General features: G+C 40.7%; 1 protein-coding gene across 1 annotated transcript; it reads left to right on the forward strand.

Moving 5' to 3' along the window:
- The first annotated feature begins 14044 nt into the window (after nucleotides 1-14044).
- On the forward strand, nucleotides 14045-17796 carry LOC102234396 (sphingosine 1-phosphate receptor 1-like). The gene is made up of 2 exons (XM_023348351.1): nucleotides 14045-14184; nucleotides 15312-17796. The coding sequence occupies exon 2, from the start codon at nucleotides 15599-15601 to the stop codon at nucleotides 16721-16723; it is 1125 nt and encodes a 374-aa protein (XP_023204119.1). The 5' UTR covers nucleotides 14045-14184; nucleotides 15312-15598; the 3' UTR covers nucleotides 16724-17796.
- The last annotated feature ends 2191 nt before the right edge of the window (nucleotides 17797-19987 follow it).

The raw sequence follows: 19987 nt of genomic DNA on the forward strand, positions 1-19987 counted from the left end.
TGTCCTCTGTCTTCCTGTCACACTGATTTATGGATTAAATGACTTCTTTGGCAGACCACAGAGTGCTACATTAATTATAAAACCGCTCATTTCCTACCACACATACCAAGAATGAGCGAAGGATATAGAGTCTGTGAAGCGAGTAAAGTGAGTGGATAAAAAGTTTAATAGCTGGCCGGGGCACAAAGTGTGTGTGGGATGGAGTCCTGGGAGAATCCTGACAAATGACCTGCATATTCCGATTTCCTGTCAGGCCTCAATACAGGCCGGCTGGTTCTCTGCAGTAAAAAAAAAAAAAGACATCTGCAGTCCAGACGTCGCTAATTTTTTCTCTCTCTCTCGTCCGGAGGAGGAAAAAAAAATACAAACTTTCAACACACACTGACTGAGCAGCCTGGAGGCTTAAAACCGCTGATATCCAAACAGTTTCCAGTTCTTCCTGCTGCGCTCGCTCATCTCCCACTTGGTTTCTCCAGTAGGATCTTGCAAATCATCCCATATGAGAGTCATTCAGCATGGACTCAGTGAGGATCTGTTTATGGGGATCTGCCTGAAAGACATCTGTGCGTGGATGGGAACGAGAGTGAGAGGTGATCGTCCCGAATTGAGACAAAACGAAGACGCTGGAGCCGATCCCAGGGATCTGTTTCAAGCCTGCTGAATGTCAAAGGCCTAGCATGATAACTGTAACAGAAACCACATGCTCAAATAAAAACCTTTGCCAACACTGACACAATTCTCCGTTCATGTATGACAACTCATCATAATAAAGAGCACATAGAGACTAATCAGTTCTCCACAGGATATGAAGAGAAATATGCATCACCAGATAGTTAGGGCTATGGCTCCTCAAGGACAGAAGGTTTACATGACGTAATTTTTGGATATATTCACATCTCTGGGAAACAAAGACTACTGGAAAAATGAGCGTTCTAATCTTTAAGGGTGTTTTAGCCCCTTATAGTCCGGTAGACTTGATTCGATCGGGAATCAAAATTGCAGCATTTATTACATTTTCAGCTGCTGTGGTTCGCTTTCATACTGCACTGCGTCAAACGATCCAAACTAATTGAGAAAACTGTTCCCCTCCTCGCATGTGGTGGCGCTACACCAAGAACCACTGAAGGAAATGACATGAGAACCTCACAAGACATAAGCACAACTTTCTTCTATGCAAAATGTAAACAAAAAAGGAGTAGTGTCAGATTTTAGTTGTTATAGGATTTCTCTTTTGTTGTCGGTGAAAGACCACGAGCCGCTTCTCCCGCTAGACTCCTGTGTTTGTTTTTGGTTGTATTTACCTAAAATGCCCCGCGCTTTTGTCCACTTCCTGCTTTTTGAGGATTCGAACTGCGCTTCAGCTCAACTGAGACCTAGGGTTTTTAGGCAGACCAGATAGATTTCTTTTTTTTATGCGATTGCGCATTCATACCTACCCAAATGAACCGGACTTTCTCGGCAAACGAAATAAGAGTTCAATTAAAGCAGACTAAACAGGGCTGGTGTGAATGAATGCGCCCTAAAATACTTTGTAGTTTATTGCTGTATATTATAAAACATGAACAAGTTAAAGGACTATTTGTATTTTTTTAAGTCAGTGACATTCCTTTGCCCTAAGTGTCCCACTTGAGGACCTCCTTGCGTCCTGGTCTGTAATGCAGTTCGTATCTTTCTTGTCACAATAACCTGATGGGTCCTGTGGGTCTCCTGGTTGCCATGTGCCCTGTCAGCGTTACGCTGCCCAGACTCACAGAGCAAACATCACCGAGAGCAACAGGATACTAACAAGTGTTTCAATCATTGGCTTAACCCAGAGTGACAGGCCAGAAGTCTGACAAGCAGCACCGTTTGATAGGATATCTTACTTTAAGTGAAAATGGATGTGACATCTTATTCCTAGCAAAAGTCCAGGAAAGCATTTCTCCTTTATTATGTGTTCAGCTACTAACATCCATCTCCTACAGTGGAGCCACTTAAAATCACACAAAAACCACTTGTACGGTTATTTATACAGCTGCATGGTGAATCAAAGGGAAAATCTGGACGCTTAAGCCCTGCAGTGATGGAATTATGTCACTTTGTTTTTGGAGGGCATTATATGTGCATGCCCACGCTACACTGTGCACTGCTGATGAGTTTGGCTTTTGGTTCTTCAGGTTTCCTAAAGAGCTAAAATAAAGTTTCTCCCTCAGAAAGTGGGAGTTGAGTCCCACAGAGCATTTAAAATAAACATTTTTTCCAGCTAACTTGACTCAAGCCTGTGATTCATGAAAAGTACCGAAAGGATGTTTACAAGAAAATTACCTCAGAATTACATGGGTCTATTTAGTCTTTAATAAAACCCAATGGGAGTAAAAAATATTTGTATTTCTCATCATTAAGGTTATTTTTGAAGCGGTTAATAGAAATAATTGTTAAAAAAAAAAAACCAAGTGAAAAGATTAGTTACCATAGCTATGCAGATGATACATCGCTCTACATTAGGATATCAAGTGACTTCGAACCCATACAAGCACTGAACAAATCAGTGCGTGGAGGTGCCGAAAGATAAACAAAAGCAAAACTTAGGTTATTGTCTTTGGACCTAAAGAGGAACGAAATAGAGTCAACACACATCTTCAGTTATTACAGCTAGCAACTTGAAATCAAGCTCAAAATTTAGGTGTAGTGATGAACTCTGACCTGAACCTTCAAAGCCGCATGAAGACAGTCACAAAGTCGGCCTTCTATCACCTGAAGAACATTTCCAGGATTTGAGGACTTGCGTCTCAGCAAGATCTAGAGAAACTCATCCATTCATTTATCTTTAGTCACACTGATTATTGCAACAGCGTCTTCACGTCTGCCTAAAAAAATCAGACAGCTGCAGCTGATCCAGAACGCTGCTGCTGGTGTTCTCACTAAAACCAGGAAGATAGAGAACATCACCCAGTTCTAAAGTCCTTACACTGGCTCCCTGGGGCCTATAGGATAAACTGTAAAGTACTTCTCTTAGTTTATAAATCACTGAACAGCTTAGCACCAAAATACATTGAAAACATGTTGTATCAACCTTCCAGACCATATCCTGAACCAGAAACAAACATGGAGAAGCAGCATTCAGCTTCTATGCACCACAAATCTGGAACAAACTTCCAGAGAACCGCAAAACTGAAGATTATCATATCATGCTGATCTCACACCAGAACCCTCTAAAATGGAGAAAATACACCTCGTAGAAACTTTGATTTACGCAACAATTGTCTTTATATTTTTGCTTTGTTGGGTGTGAAAATGATGTGAATCATCTGATAAGATCTGTACGGATGCCTGACCTTAAACGACGCGAATGCAAAAAGGAGACTCTGGATTACCATGTTAGGATGGTTTAATCGCCAATAGAAGTACAGCGATGTCTAAGGACAAAACCGATACATTTCTATCGCTTGTTTACAATAAATCATCTGCACAAGCCGCGTGAACCCGTGTGCTTTTTGGCAAAGTTCAGAAGTCTTGTGTGAGGAGAAGCCAGGTCGTCTATTTTGGAGCGCGGGGCTGAAGGTTTTTAAGACGTGTGATTTAAGTCGAAGGATTAAAGTGAAGTTGAAGTTTCTGAAATGTGAATTCTGCGAAGAAGCATTTCTGCAACTCAGCCTCTCACCCTGTGAAACGTGGGGTGTTTTGTTACGTGTGTAACCGTGTGTACACGCCCACACACACACACACACGCGCACACACTGTGTGGGCGGGTGTGTGGGAGCCCGGCTGAGCTGGTTTAATAGCTTCCAGAGGTTGGGCATGTGTCAGCCAATAAAAACAAGACAGCCAGCAAAATGTTGAGCAATTCTGTTGCTGCATTAATGAGGAGGATATCAACGATCCGGATGGCAGACCTGTTAGGCTGGTTGTCTGTGTTCTCAAATTTCCTAGGAAACATAAAGAATGATTATGAATGATAATCATATTAATCAATCTTTTTTTTTTTATCTCAACATCTTTTGATACATACAAACCTTAAAATTTATTCTAAATCCACTCAGAGGGCCTCCTGGTGGTTTCTTCATCTCTTTATTTTTTTACATTTTTTTTCTTTAAAGATCTTTAAAGCGAAGAGGGAATAACAATACTTTTGGTTTTTGGTTTAGTGTGGGATCACTGAAACGTCCCCGGTTTGGCCTCTGCGATGGTTCCCCCCTTACATGGGCCCCGACCGCATTCACAGAGCTCCCTCGTAATGAAGGGTTTCTGCTCGGCTTTTTTTGGAGCCGCCGTGTAGCGATTATACTTACAAAGAAAACGTGAAAGAAAAGCACGAGCAAGGGAGAAACGGACAGTTAGAGGAAGTTCAGCCTTACGGTCTGTGTGTGATTCCGATAAGTTTAGCAGGTCAAATATTAACCGTACAGCGGCGAAAATAGCTTACTGCCAGGTACCGACAACTTGACATGCTGCTCCAATACTTATATCAGTCATGCTGTAATAAAAAGGTGCTCAGTTAGCTTCCAACTCATTAGTAGCTAACATGTTAACAGGTGTCATATAGGAGAAATACAATGCATACTTGTCAAGTTCTGGAAGTTCGGATGAGTCCCAAACTGACCAGTATGCAGTGCGGAAAACATCTGAATATCATCAAAACGTTTAATAATAATAATAGTAATTTGATTCAATAAGTGAGTTCTCTACTTATAAAGTTCGGTATTTTAAGCGTTCATTTCTGTTCCTCTTGCTCATCATGGCGTTCAGCAAAAAAAATAAAATAAAAAAATTCTGTTCTCACAAACTTCAATATTTCACAAGATTAATGATCAAAGGGGATTTTAAATCCAGACATCTTGTTGTGCTCTCAAGGCCCTGTCCTACAAGATCTCATTGCTAAAAAAAAACAAAAAAATAAAAGCAAAAAAATAAAGAAAGAAAGAAAGTTGAATGGAAGGAAAACCTGTGATAGAAAAAGTTTGCCTGCCTCATAGCTTTATCTTTTCTTATAAGACTCCATAATGCAGTAATTTAAGCAAAAGGAGCCCAGACCAAGTACTGTACAGTGCATGGAAACACTGTTCAGTATACACACACATTTCTCAAATAATAAACTTTTTTGCATTGAACATGAGAAATATTAAAATTTTCAAGAGAGACTAAGACTAAGCTTTTCGTTCATTTCAAAGACGACAATGAACAGAGAGAAAATCCTAAACGCTTTTTAATTTGAATGATTTGACAATAAAAGTGACATGTTGCTGTATTAAGATGCTCCTGTTTCTATGGGAACAAAGGGTTCAATTCAAACTGGTGTGTTCAAACGTGAAAATTCAGCTGTCAACATACATTCACCTTAAATGTTAAAAAAATCACATTTTTCCACGTCAGTTTTCTAAGCGTGAAAAGTTGGAGAGCCGTGAGTCAGGCAGTACAGCTGATCTGTCCGTCTCACATTATCAGGCCTATTGTTTCTTTGTTTGAGTTGTCACAGAAAATGCTTCCTCAGAGGAAGTCAGAAGCTTTATTTTCACTGGAGGTGAAACACTGGGTGAACTGGAATGACTGGCAGAAGGCAACTGTAAGCTGAAAGTCAGAGGCCATTGAATACAAACAATAGATTGAAGTAAAGGAGTATTTTTAAGCACCTTTAGATCATCAGGGTGACTGTAGCATTACTGTGACTGTGAGTGAATTGGTCCTGCTGTAGTTCAGATTCTCAATTTGTACTTATGTACTACCAACCTATATATAAAGAAAGGTTCCAATCTCAAACAAGTTCATTTAAATGATACGTTTTTGTAGAGATTTGTTTTTACTGATTGTGGTTCTGATTCCTCTTTGGCCGGGTCAGCTCTTACAAACAGGCCGGTTATGATGTCTCATCAAATCCAAATAATTATGTGTGACCTGTTGTTGGCAGATATTAATAATTAGAGACCCCACAGAGTTGTGGGTCAACCAGATAATAGAAAACCTCAAGATGGAGGCGCTCAGGAGACATCAGCAGATTCCTGAAAAAAAAAAAATCCAACTGAGTCCTTCAGATGCAGATGAACTCCCCCTGAATATCTGAATAACTTGAGGTGGAGCAATCCACCTCTTTCTGGTTGAGACTCGTGGCATTTTAAACTTAGAGGACACAAACTCTCATCTTAGCAGCCTCACCCATCAGGTGTGAAGCGCTCCAGTGCGAGCCGAAGGTTAGATATGGAAGCCATCAAAAGAACCACGTCCTCTTCAACAAGCTAAGATAAGACCCTGAGGTTCGTAAGACAGATGTCCTCTGCCCTGGTAAGCATGGTGTGGTTTCAGCTACAAAATAAAGACTATTGTGCACCCAATGGCTGCTACTTCCTCGTTGCAGGAGGCAGAAAGTGAGTGGCCGCTGCTAGCAAATGAAAAGGAGGATACTCATTTGGGTGAGATAGGCTAAGGTACGCTAGTCACCAGCCTTTCCTAAGCTTACATAGCTTAGAAACAGCTAAGATGACTCACCTTTCCTAACTGGTTTTAGTCAGTTCTGGATCAGCTGCAACTGGTTAGAATGAATAAGTAAAAGTCCAGACCTACATCCAATAAAAAATGGCTTGACTTGAAAACTTCTCCTCACTAATGCTCTCCATCATATCCATCTGAGCTTGCCTGATTATGTCCTACAGGGTGGGCTTTCATCCATAAAAGCTACCCACTGGTAACTGTAACCAATGTGTTCTGTTAGAATAAAGAGAAACTTGTTTTTGATGTTCTAATGAGCAATAACAGGGAGCAAGGAGAGCTTTCATGTGGAATCAATCTCTCCTCTCGGTCTTATATTGCTCATGAGAAAACCACGCAAACCAGACAAAGACTAAGTATAAAACCCCAAGAGGAATGTTAAAATTTCCCTCAAAATCATCGGGACATAAAATGGGCTCTTCATGACTTTGCCCGCGCCTCGCCCACTTCCACAGAACGGTATTTTCTTTTCCCAGAATCTGACCCCTGGCTGCGAGCAAAGGTCGTTTGCTGCCATGTCGGCAAATGACCAATTTTGAAACAACTAAGTTGCATGACTCACCCCTCCTCGGTCCTTTACACAGCCGGTCATAGATCCCACCCCCGCCCACTCCTTTCTGCCCTCCCCGATGTGGGAACGCTCTTTCATCCAAAGTATCCTTCAGGATGAACTCATCCCAAACCGCTGCTGTAAGAACAGAACCAGCTTTCATGAAACGGCCCCTGTCACATCATCGTGCCCCTGACTGCTTAATGTGGAAAATTACACGCGTCAAAGCATGATGTCAGTTCTTCAAGAACTACTGTGAGAAAGTTACAGAATGTTAAAAAAACGAGACATTTAAAGGAGGATTTTGTCAGTCTTTACAAATTAAACTTTTTGGAAATGAGGAAAAGTTTGACCTTTCTTTGATTCAAGCTTCTAACCCCAAAGGTCCAGCATTAGGAACTATTGCTGTGGCAGGAAAAAAACGGCATTAGAAAAGAATGCTTCTTTATCAGAAGGTGACCCGGTTTGACTTTTTGGAGTTTATCTGGGAATGCAGGAATCTAAATGGGTAAAAAGGTGAGAGGTTAAATGTTAAAAGGAAGGAATGCTGAGAGAGAGAGAAAGAAAGATATGTCTTGAAAAATATGGAACACAAAGCGAAAACAAGGCTGCTTTGGTTTGTGGAAGACCAGAAACATTAAACATTTCTTCATACAGTTTTCTGCAAGAAACTCAAGTTACAGGAGTGATGCCCAAAAAAATATTCTTACTCCTTTGCCTATTTGAATTTTAATGTCACTTCATTTAATTAAATGTTTCTGTCTGACAGGAAATTAAAGCGTTCCTTAAAAAGTATCAATATGGTAAAAAGAATTTGAAATTTACCAAAAGTTATTTCGATTTGGCTGTGGGGAGGAGTTACAGGTCGTTGAGGTTGGAGGGTCTCCCTGACATCACCCTAATCTTTAGCTCCTCCCACAGATTATCTATCAGATTGCATTTCGGACTCTGGCTGAGCCACATTTAAGAACATTAAGATTACACCTGTCAGAAAGAATGTGTGTATCACTAATTCTGGCATTTAATGGCAATATGCTATAAAAACAGATGATATAGCCGTTAAGAATATTATGGCAGCACAGCATTAGCTTAGCAGGAGATATAGGATAGCTTTTCCATATTGCTATAGCATATCCATATCGCAAATGTTACAAAAATCCATAAAAAGACTCCATATTTAACCTAAGAAAAAGTTAAAAAAAAAAAAAAAGATTCAAGACGTGATTGTAGACATTTATGAAAAAGCAGATCGACATACTTGCATTTGGAACTTATTCAAGCATTCGGCATACCGATGTGAGTGAATCTTTGTGAAAGTAGACAATGTTACCATCAAGTCACTGCTGCAACATTCATGAAACAATATGTAAAGTATATAGTAGTAGCACCTCTAACACCGAAACACTGCAGGTCTTAATGCACAATTTTTATATTTTGTGAACATCCAATAATTCTTTTTCTCTTTTTTGCATAATTTTCACTCTCGTGCCACAAAGTTTTTCAATTTTTCAAATAAATGCATAGCTTACTTAGAGATCAAATTACGTTCATATGGATGATGCTGGAATTTCAATAATCTATAATGGAGTAAAAGTACCAGCTCCAGACTGAGGACACGGTAAAGGAAATAATGATGTTTGTGTTTCCATACAGACACAACTTGCATTTAAATACGGTTCAGTTGCGTCTAATCAAAATGCTCCCCGTTGGCCGTCTCTTCCTGTGTTTATTTGTGCCGTAAATTCCCAGCTGAGCAGTCTGCAGTCATTTTGACCAACTAATCTTGTTTCACCTCTTGACTTCTAACACAAAACATTCCCTTCTTGGGAATAAATTACTGTGCAGAAAGTCTTTTGAGTGGTGTGCTTGGCGGTAACACAAAAGAAAAACTTTTAAGAGTTCCCCACAGGACAACATAATTAGATGGTTTGCTCTGGTGAAAGAATTTACACATTTCGCTGAACGCTCCGTATGTAAATTACTCTCTCTGTTTTTTTTTTAAATTGAATGCACGTGGATTTTGCGAAGAAAATGGGGTAAATAGTCAAGATAATTGTTTTATGAGAAGTGCAAGAGTTGAAGTCTTTAGTCTCCATCCTGCTGGTGTTTAGAGCAGAATGCCAACGTGCAGACGGGGCAGATGGAGACTTCAGACTGGGAGGTATTTTGTGCATGAAACATGGAACCAGTGGAAAAACAACATGCCAACATTTCCATGTGCTTTTCCCATTTCCCCTTATTAGGAGCTCAAAGCGAGGTCGCTGCCCGGCACAGCTGCACGTTAAAACAGCGTGACAGCAACAGACGGACTTTGACAAAAGCTGGCTATTTCTAGGATTCCCATAAATCTGTTGCAGCGATATGAAAGCGGGACACTAATCCTGAACTTTTGTACTTTTTTTTTTGCAAATTACTGTGGATTCCCTCCCACTGCTCCCACACGACTGCAGGTCATTTCACCCTTTGCCATTTTGTTCTTTTGCTGTACCTGACTTTTTTTTTTTTGCAGAATGCCTGGATAGGAATGGATAAGAACTGGGTTCATTTGATTATATATCTCTGGAACTGATTTTGTTTTTCTAGTTAAGTGTTTTTAGAGGAAGTGGGTTTTGGAACTGCAGAATTTGCCCTGCAGTGACTTAAGTTTCACATTTACAAGACAGACCTAAGAACAAATTTTCCCATCATCTCATCTCTCAGCCACAATCGCTTCAAGAATTAATCAGCAATCATTTCGTCGTAAGTGGTGCGTATTCTCTCCACGTGGTCTAGAATACGGCCGTAAACACATCTCACAATAGGTGTGATTTCTGCACCATGACGAGAAAGGCTTTATTGCGCGATAAATAACACCTCTACAATGTGATGCAAGGGTTATTTCTGAAGCGAAACAGAAAAGGCCCGCAGGCCTTGCAAGGAAAAAGCTGTTAAGATTTATTAAGACGCAGAAGCCTCACAAGAAAAACAGGCAAAAGTCAAAACAACAGCAAATCCCAAGTCTGCTATCAAGACAAAAGCAGTGCTGACCGACTTCCTCTCTGTGAGTCCAGCTAACGTCACAGGAAGAGGGGAAAAAAGAAAAAAATCATCCAGCCAGAGCCCGGCACATCGAACAAAACATACTGAAAGCAGAGTGTGATGGCTGGGTGGGTCCAGACTGGTCACTCTGTTCTGAAAGTACGCGGCCTGAGAGGAGGAGGAGGGACGGAGCTGAGAGTCCTGCTGTCATGTCCTTGTGTGTTAACTAACTAGACAGGCAGCACACTGGGCCTCTGTGGGGGATTAGCTTAGCTGCCTCTTTGCAGAGAGACCCTGGGAGGAGAAAGGTGATCCAACCCGATGATAGGATGGTTGGGCCTGGGGGAACAAGAGGTGGAGTGGGACTCCATTCTCCTCCATTCTGGAACTTTGCTACAGACTGCGTACTTTGTTTTCTGCCTAGACGTCGTGTCCCACTTTCCATTTGCTCTTCCTTGCTTTCTTGTTTGTATTCTTTCTGGTATGTTTCTTTCCTTCCTAGTGCAGCTCATTGTGTCCTTCACTCTTTCCTTGTGTCTCTTCTTCTTTCCTTGTATACTTCCTTGCATCTTCCCTCCTTCATTGTATCCTTCTTTCTTTCTCTTTCTTTTTTGAATACTTACTTGTGTTTTTGAGGTGTGATAATTATACCCAAGTATCTAAATCCTTTATTGGTCCATTTGAACTTTACTTTTTCTTTTAGCTGTGTTGGGCATTCCTCTGTGCCTTTTTTTTTATTTCTGTCATTTCGGTCCTTCTTCAATACATCCTTCCTTCACCAAAATATTGGAAGAAATTTTTGGTGTTTATTTTATTAAGGTGAATGCAAGGGAAAGTTGAGTCTGGAAAGATCTGAAATTGTTACATGACAAATATTGAGGGGCCCTCTCTAGAAGTCATGTATAGAGGTAATAAAGACGGACCCTGGAAGAGCTGGAGATACAAAAATCTCCTAGAGGAATAAGAAATTTATATTGAAGAGAAAATTTTTCTTCGCAGAAATTAAAATCTGGAATGTTAACCACAAATGTGTCAACCATAAAGCCACATAAACTTTTCATACAGTGGCTGATAAACAACAGGGTGGCGAGGTGACTAAGTTACCAAATATTCGCACTGATTGTTTGTCGCGCGTCACTCTGTAGTCAGAATCCGGCTGTGCCGTGTGTGTGTGTCAGACCCCAACGGTGACTTCATCTGTATTTTCTGTCAAGGATATCCCTCTCCTTTCCAGGCACAATGAGCCTGCTTCCTGTTTAAATGAAAGCTCGCTCCACTCCATCACTCACCCGCTCCCGACCGCCGCAGTTTCCCCGGCACCTTGAGCTGCACAGACACTCGGTGATCTGTGGAGAAGAAACGCTCAGTGTTTACAGAGAGAGTCTGGAAACCGTTCTACTGTGGAAAACACACTATAAAAAAAAACACATGAATAAGCACAACAGGCTTGTATCTTTACTGAATATTGTAAATGTTCCACTGAAAGTTAGTAGTGAGGGGGCGAGTGACAGAAAGTGAAGGGCTTTCACTTTCAGATGTGAGACAGAAAACTAACAATCATGCAATGCCATAAAAGTATTTGTTCTTAATCAAAAGCAACACTCTGCACTTTTTTGTAAATGAGAATACATTTTAGTAACCTACCTTCAAATAAAAATGAAGTTACTTTGAAATTTGGGTCAAATTTATGAAAATAAAAAACTGAAGGAAAACAATGCACCCATGAATGTGAACATTAATGTCTAAAGCTCCACTGTGTGGCCTCATAAGTTCAATTAAAATCAGAGGGAAGATGTGAATATGTTTGCAAGTATTAAGATCACTGAAAGTTTTTCACATTGTACCAACACAAAATCCTACGTATTCTAGATGTCATGATTAGGAAGTGGAAATATATTGGATTTTCAAAGTTTTTACACATAAAAATCGTAAATCATGTGTCGTAGGTTGATGTGTTTAACTTAATCTTCTGTCCTACTTCATTTCAGACTTTCCTGTTAATTTTCTTGGTCTTCATGATCCTGCTGAAATATTTGGGATTCTTGGTTCCATGGAAATTTATAATTTGTACATAATGTACCAAGCACACATTAGGGCATAGAATATGCTTTGAATTATGCCTGAGGGGGGGATCTTCAAAAACAAACCCTATAAATACTATGTTTCCCCCCAAAAAAACAAAGTTTTGATGTGTGAGCGAAGGATAATTACAGATGAAGTAAATCTGAGGAGTTATTTTTTGAAATGTGGGCTTTCTGAGCAGCTAAACAGACCCAGCTGCACCACTCTCACAAATATGTTTTTTTCCCCCCACTGTCAAATGATCTGCAAATAAAACAAGCTGTAAGAAGTCAACCAATAAAAGTGCCACAGCAATTTTCATGTTTTGGTAGATAAACAGTGTTTCTGAATAGCATGTTGTACTTTCAATAATTAATACTCTGATTATTGAGATTAATTCTCTCTTTTAGTTTGTCCTCTAATGTTAACAGGAAACAAAAACTAAAATTTCACAAAAAAAGTTCACAAGTTTTTAAATATATTTCAGCCGTTAATGTACAACGACTGTCTTCAGCGAGGTTAGCTTGTCAGGGCTAACTAGCTAACCTCGCTATACAAGCTAACCTCGCTATACAAGCTAACCTCGCTATACAAGCTAACTTCGCTATACTAGCTAACCTCGCTATACAAGCTAACCTCGCTATACTAGCTAACCTCGCTATACAAGCTAACCTCGCTATACAAGCTAACCTCGCTAGCAAATTTCACTTTAGCCTTAGACGCTAAACTGTAGTTAAAGCTGGACACAAACTGAAATTCTTGTTTGAACACAATACCGTTTTCAACCACAAATCTTAGCGCAAAATCTAACATGTACGTAAATTATTACATTTCTGGTATAATTTATGTAAACAATTTCTGCTGGGACTTGCTAGCTACTATGTGGGATAAAAGCTAACGGCTAACTGAGGCGACATTTTAATTTAAAGATACTACGTATTGAGTTGTTTATTATTTTTAAATATACACTTACAATAACCATATATAGCCGTGTAATGATGTAATGACTTCCATTCCAGGACTTTACAATATACAAGCTTTTTTATTAAGCGCACCGAGGAAAAAGAAAGCTAATACTGCTTCTCACCTGTACGGGTTGATAACGTGATAAGAGTAACAAACGGTGTGAATGCGAGTTAGTTTCAAAAACATTATGTCTGCCCTTTCCTCCTACAGTGAGACTTCACTACATTATTTTTGTTGTTGCAAAGTTTTCCTGTACAGCTTTTGCTGTAGACACACAAAACACACGTAAACGCCTTTGATGTAGTCATTTGAAAAAGACTCCAATATAATACAAATGAATGCACTCGAAATGACGTTGACATGTTGCCTTTTGCTTATTTCTGTGATGTCACCAGAGGCATACAAAGCTCTTTTTGAAAAGGTATATAACCTTGATTACATAAAGTTGCAACAAAGTTAAGGGGAGGGGAGAAATAGAAAAATTGATTGTCACGTTGCTCTAAACATGGCAAAACATTTAAAGAGAGTTTTGCTGTTATTTGAATCGAAATGTTTAAATAAGAATGTTATCAAAATAAATGCTTCTGTGAATTGTTTTATTGTAATGGCTTAAAGTTAATGCCCTTGGAAATTCCTTTAAGCAGTGCAGCTTTAGCTCTGAGATAATCCTGTTGCCAATTTCCCTTTCCAAAGAAAGGAGCCATATCTCTGTCATCCAGCAAACCTGAAGAGCAACATGGATTCATAACTGCTCATTAGTAGCGAGATCAACGCAATAGACAAAATACACTTGGCTTTTTTTTTCTACAATAACCTGCAAGCCCGGTGACGTTAAACTGATAAAAACGCACTGCTCCGACTTTCTTTCTCATCCATCGTCGAGCTTCAATTTGTCCTCAGGGGAGGGGAAAAAAAGTTCGAAAGGAAAAGTGCGGGGGTCAAGAAGAAGGAGGGAGGAAAAGCTCGTTGAAAGGCGCAAACACTGAGCCAACCTCCGCATGTTCAGTCCTGCCCTCCTCCGTTCCCACATCGCGCGGTGCGCTCTGATCGGCAGACCAGAGGAGCGCAGCGTCCTCCGCCTTCGCACACTTCTGTCAGAGCGTGAAACGTTTTGGCGTGAAACGTTTCCCACGGTGAGTGTAAAATTTCTTTTAAAGTGTTTTTAACTCCTTTAAACTTCTTACGCGCTTAGGATGGTGTATAAGAACCACTTTCGTTCAAAAGTCTTTCCGTAGCATAAAGAAATTTCTTTTTTTGAAGTTGTACTTGACTCTAAGGGAATGCAACTAACAAAGCGTAGTCAATTAGAGCTGAAAATGTTTTCATAATACAAATTTTTTTTTTCAATTCTAAAGAAAAAAAAACAACTTGTTTGGATAGGTGCGCTATTACGCACAGGCGCACGGATACATCTTTATTTATTTAGAATTGTACTGCTTTATTTAGTCTTGTAATAATCTGTTTATGTAGACTATAGCAATGCAAAGCTGGAAAATCATTCCACCAAATCCCAAACATATGTTCAGGAGAATGTTTAATGAATTAACTTTCCCCTTTTGCTTAATTTCGTAAGTTGTTTAAAATAGTTCTAACAAGAAACTTGCCATCTTTTCCACTTCGTTAGTAATGTCAGTAATCAGAGCCGGTCCAAGATTAGATGGTACCCTGGATGGAATTAGGAATTAAATCACACTATTTACATAATACTTTTTTTTTTTATTCTAGAGACAATGTAATTTTTCTTACCTTTGCTTTTAGTGAGTCCAGAGTTTCAATGCAGATTTCTCTGCAGAGAAAATATAATCTACCTCTTTAGCCTGCAGTAGTCTTGTTCAAGAAATTTGACTCTAGCAGAGTTGATTTCTGGAGTACATTGAAATTTTAACTTTCTAAAATAGTCAAAAGTTTTATAGCTAAGGATCAATTCATAAATGTTTTACACTTATGAAAGTCTGCAGGAATGCCAAATGTTCCTTTATGTCAAATCCAAAAAGACATAATGTTTAGGTTTTTAAGAAATGAGAATTTTGGGACAATTTTCTTTTATACTTTATTTTAAAAGTTCCATTTTTAAATGTATTAATCTGCTAGATATATCCAGTACTCTTGAGTGCCCCCTGCTGGCCCGGGGCGGCACCAGTTTGCTTATTCATTGCACCAGCTCAAGCAGTGGTGTGTAAAATTTAAGAAGTCATATTTCTGGTTATTTTCGTCATTGTCAATATCGTCTAAATGCTCTTTTTCTATTTTCGTCATGCAGGCTTCCTGTTATTGCCTCCCAGCGTCCCAGATATCAACCAAAAAGATTCTGGAAGGAAACTTGTGAAACCACAAGAAAGCTTGTCATCAAAGCAACACTTTTTTTGTTTCCACCAGCGTACGTACCAAGAGACGGAAGAATGCCTGACCGCAGGACTCTTTGACGCTTTGTGGATCTAACTTCATAACCCGGAAAAAGGCAGAAAAACAAACAAGTCTTCCACTCCTGGGGAACCCCAACATTGAGCCCCGTTTCTACCCAAAGCTGCCCCACTTTCCACTGCAGGAATGTTTAGCGTGTACCAAAACAACCAAGTCCTCATCGAGCACTACAAATACACAGGCAAGCTGAATGGGACCAACGGGAAGAAATACACGGACGGACTCAAACCGGAATCCATTGCTTTCCTGCTGGTCTGCCTGCTTATTGTTGCAGAGAACGCTGTGGTGCTCATTGCCATCTGGAAGAACAAGAAGTTCCACATCCCCATGTACTATTTACTGGGCAACTTGACTCTCTCAGACCTGCTTGCCGGTTTGACCTACATGATAAACATCATGACGTCCGGTTCCAACACCTTGAGCATGACTCCCTTGCTGTATTTCCTGAGGGAGGGCTGTGTGTTTGTCATGCTAGCTGCTTCCATCATCAGCCTGCTGGCCATCGCCATAGAGCGCCACGTCACCATGGTGAGGATGAAGCCGTACCAGGGTCACAAGCAGGGTCGGATGTTTGCTCTGATTGGAGCCAGCTGGGTGCTGTCGGTGTTTCTCGGCGTCCTTCCGGTCTTGGGCTGGAACTGCATCAACCAGCTGGAGAAATGCTCCACCGTCCTGCCGCTGTACGCCAAAAGCTACATCCTCTTCTGCATCACCGTCTTCAGTGCCATCCTCATGTCCATCGTGGTGCTGTACGTGCGAATCTTCCGCATAGTGAAGTCCAACACTCAGCGCCTCGCCACGGTTCCCCAGCGCAAGGGTCTCTACCGCAAGTCGCAGAAGTACATAGCCCTCCTGAAAACCGTCACCATAGTCCTGGGGGTGTTCATTGCGTGTTGGTCGCCCCTGTTCATCCTGTTCCTGCTGGACTTCAGCTGTGAGGTCAAAAGCTGCAAGGTGCTCTTCAAGGCAGATTACTTCCTGGGCATCGCTGTGTTCAACTCCCTCCTCAACCCCATCATCTACACACTGACCAGCAAGGACATGCGGAAGGCCATCCTGAAACTGCTCTGCTACCGTTGCCTCCTGAACGCAGACGGGAGGATGAAGAAATTCGGCCTGGCCTTCCTGGACTTCAGCACCACTAAGACGGACGCGGCGTCTCACAGACTGGAGGGTCTGGAGACGACGGTGTCTTCTGGGAACCTTCCTTCAACTATTAAAGCTATTTATCCAAGGATATCCAAGATATAACACTCTGACTCAGAACTGAGAGCAGGCATGTGAACTGAAATGTGCTTCTATCTGTGCTAAAGACTCGTATTTAAGCAAACATTGGAAGGAGAAAAACTGTGTTGCACTTTGAAATGGTTCTACTTTTAAATGATCTATGTTTGTAAAGCTGGGAGAAAGAACCGTTTTGTTGGATTTATATTTATACCACTTCTCTATAGATACCCATGCCTTCGTCGTAGCTCAAAGCTTGTTTTTTAGAGCCTAGCATTACCATTGTCAAGACTTTTAAACAAAGCCAGTGGTGATCAGAGAGAGAGTTCTGAGAGATAACCCAAATGGTCTGATAAGTTCTTGAAAAAAACAAAACCGAAAAAACAAACAAGAAAGCCAAGCCTGTGTGTTGACGTTTCACAGCATCTGTAATGTGCATCTGACGATGGGGAAAAACCCCAAGCTCAAGATTTAGGGTTAGAGTTATCTCCCGCTGCCTTTGTAGCATATAATGACACGTTGTCGTGATCACGGAGCATCCACACCCAAAAAGTGACGGCTGCCAAAACCGTTTAATCTCTGCCTTGTGAGTTTTGGTCAGCGCCGAGGCCGGGGACATCAGAGGCCCCAGAGACGCTCCGAAGACGTCAGACTGAGGGGCCGGGCTGGGTGGCTTTTCAGCTTTGGAGGTCCCACCAACACATGTAGCAACACACGACCAGTGCCTTAAAGCAATAAAAGCTGACAGCCGAGGCTTGGCGACGCCTTTTTGGCTTTTGCAGACTGGAACGTGGCAGCAGAACGTTTCGGCTTTACAGATAAGTCATTTCTTTTCGGAGGAGGCTCGTCTTTATTCTGTGAAATGATGTGTAAGGAGGACTGTTTTCTTTCTCTTAGTGAAACTTTATCTCAGATGTCCGTACCCCGACATGATGGGATTATTTGTGAAAAAATGCAAAGATGTAATTCTAATTACCTATAGTTAGTATATTTTGTAAATGTGTGTAGCCTCTGTGAGTTGTGTGTTCTTTTATACAAGCCCTACTTAAATTATGCCAGTTTTATATGTGCACTGAATAAACATATGTGAATGATTTTTACATGCAGGTTTCCGCTGGTTGTTTTTTTGGTTTTCCGTCTTACACCAGTTTTTCTCTTCAGGACCAACATACGATGCAACATCATTGAATATTTTCAAAAGGAGGGACGATACATGGCAATTCTATTTATTACTAATCGTATGTTTAACAATATCAAACATAATGCAAAAATTCTAATTCAGTGTAATTACTATTTCATTACATTTCTATTTATACTAACAGAACATTATTATTTAATATTATGTTGAGTATTGTTGAAAATTATGGCCAACCCTGAACATCCTCTACATGAGACTGTTATGCAACAACGGCATCTTTGGACAGAGGCTTTTCCCTGTACGCTGCAATACTGACTGCTACAGGAGATCCTTCCTGCCCACAGGCGTCAGACTACACAAATGTTTCAAGAAAATTGTGTTACAAAGTTCAATTTGTGATTAAGGTATTTTTGGAATTTTAAATTTAATTATTATTTATCTCGATGCTAGAAGTACTAGTAATACTTATTTTATCAATTTTTCTAAAATGTATTAAGTAATCAGCGTATACATACAATTTACAAAACACACAATTCAAAAATATATGGACAAATAGTCAATTTAGACTACTCGATAGGAATAATATTAAAACTATTGAGGACATGCCCAAGCGGTGCCCTGCTTTTCTCCCAGTGACCACTGAAGGCAATTTGAGCTTTTTAAAGTACACACTTAAAATAAAACATAAACAGCGGTTTTATTGCAATATTTCAAGCTTCTGGGTTCATTAAAATCGAAACCTACTCCGACGTGAGCAGAGCGATCAAAGAAAAGCTGAAGCCATATCAAGCGGGGGGCCAAGCTGAAGTGACAAACCACGTGTTAAAGCCACTAACAGGCAGCGCTACCAGTGAAGTAGCAGAATTGGGCCCAATGCTCAGTTTACGGTAAGAAAACCACACACTGGTAGGTGTGATGGTGTGCCTACCCGATTCGGGCTCCACATCCTGCTCTCTCTGAAACTATCGTCATGGTGTCGAATACAGAAAAAGAAGAAAGAAAGAAGAAAAAAAAGCCACGACTCGTTTTCATGTAAGGGGAAAGATTCGGTTCTCGTCGAGCGGGTCTGAGTGCGAACAACGCAAGCCGCAGTAACATGTGTGGGAGGCAACAGGGAGGATAGTCTGAGTGTGAGCGGCCTGCTCCAATTTACAGACCTGCAACTGCTGAATCATTGCTATCATATCTTAATATCTACACAGTTAGGCTACAATAGGAAACATTTGGTTTCCTTTGGTTACATTCAGGGTTCATGACATAGATTTCAAACATTCCAGGTAAATGCACAATTAAGCCCACAGGAGCAAATGGCGGATACAGTGAGCAAACGTAAATCAAAAAAAAAAGAAAAGAAAAAAGGAATGGATTTGTGTAGAAAACCTAAGCGCACCCCATGGTTCAACGACTTAAAAACACGCTTCCAGGGGCAAGAAACTTGATAGTCATTTTCTGATTGACTTTACCACTCTCACATCATCGTGGAGGAATCTTCTACACCACGCCGTTTCAGGTTAGACATTTGTTTCTGCGAATCTCTCCAAAGATCTACAGCATTTTAATCCGACTGCGGTCTGGACTTTGGGCACTTTTTCGACCATTCTGCTGTTAGTTTACGTGCTGTTGCCCAGTCGTGACCACGCTTCTCCCTCTTAGAGACATTTTTGATTGTGCAGACTTCCTTGCTGCTAAGTGAGCCCACATCACTCCACCACCACCGTGCTTGACGACTGTAAAGTGCTGACATAATGTTTTTGTCCTTCTGCACCCTCTGTGCTGTAAATGACTGCCAAGCGTTCCTCTGGTGTGTCGGAGTGCGTGTGGTTCATTAAGATCTTTACAAGCCAAATATCCTATCCTGTTTTAACGAGAAGAGGCCTTTATCCTGGAAACCCTTTCGAATGCACCAGTCTTCTTCAAATGGTGCGGCATGTTACTTTTATAAAGAACATGTTATTGTCGTACATGTTTGTTAAAAATGTCGCCATGTGGCGACAGTATAATGTGAGACGGCTAATCTGTGGGGAAAAAACAAGTTCCTCTGCCTTCTCCCAATGCGAACAGAAACAATCTATCAGAGCCAGGAGGAGGGCCTTAGTGCTGTCAATCACCCTCATGAAGGCGCTAAATCTACGCTACAGCTGGTTCACCACAAC

This window comes from Xiphophorus maculatus, chromosome 16 (assembly GCF_002775205.1).
Source record: "Xiphophorus maculatus strain JP 163 A chromosome 16, X_maculatus-5.0-male, whole genome shotgun sequence".
Taxonomy (NCBI): Eukaryota; Metazoa; Chordata; class Actinopteri; order Cyprinodontiformes; family Poeciliidae; genus Xiphophorus; species Xiphophorus maculatus.

Coding starts and splice junctions, on each gene's coding strand:
- LOC102234396 (XM_023348351.1), top strand. CDS start 15,599: ATGTTTAGCGTGTACCAAAACAACCAAGTCCTCATCGAGCACTACAAA.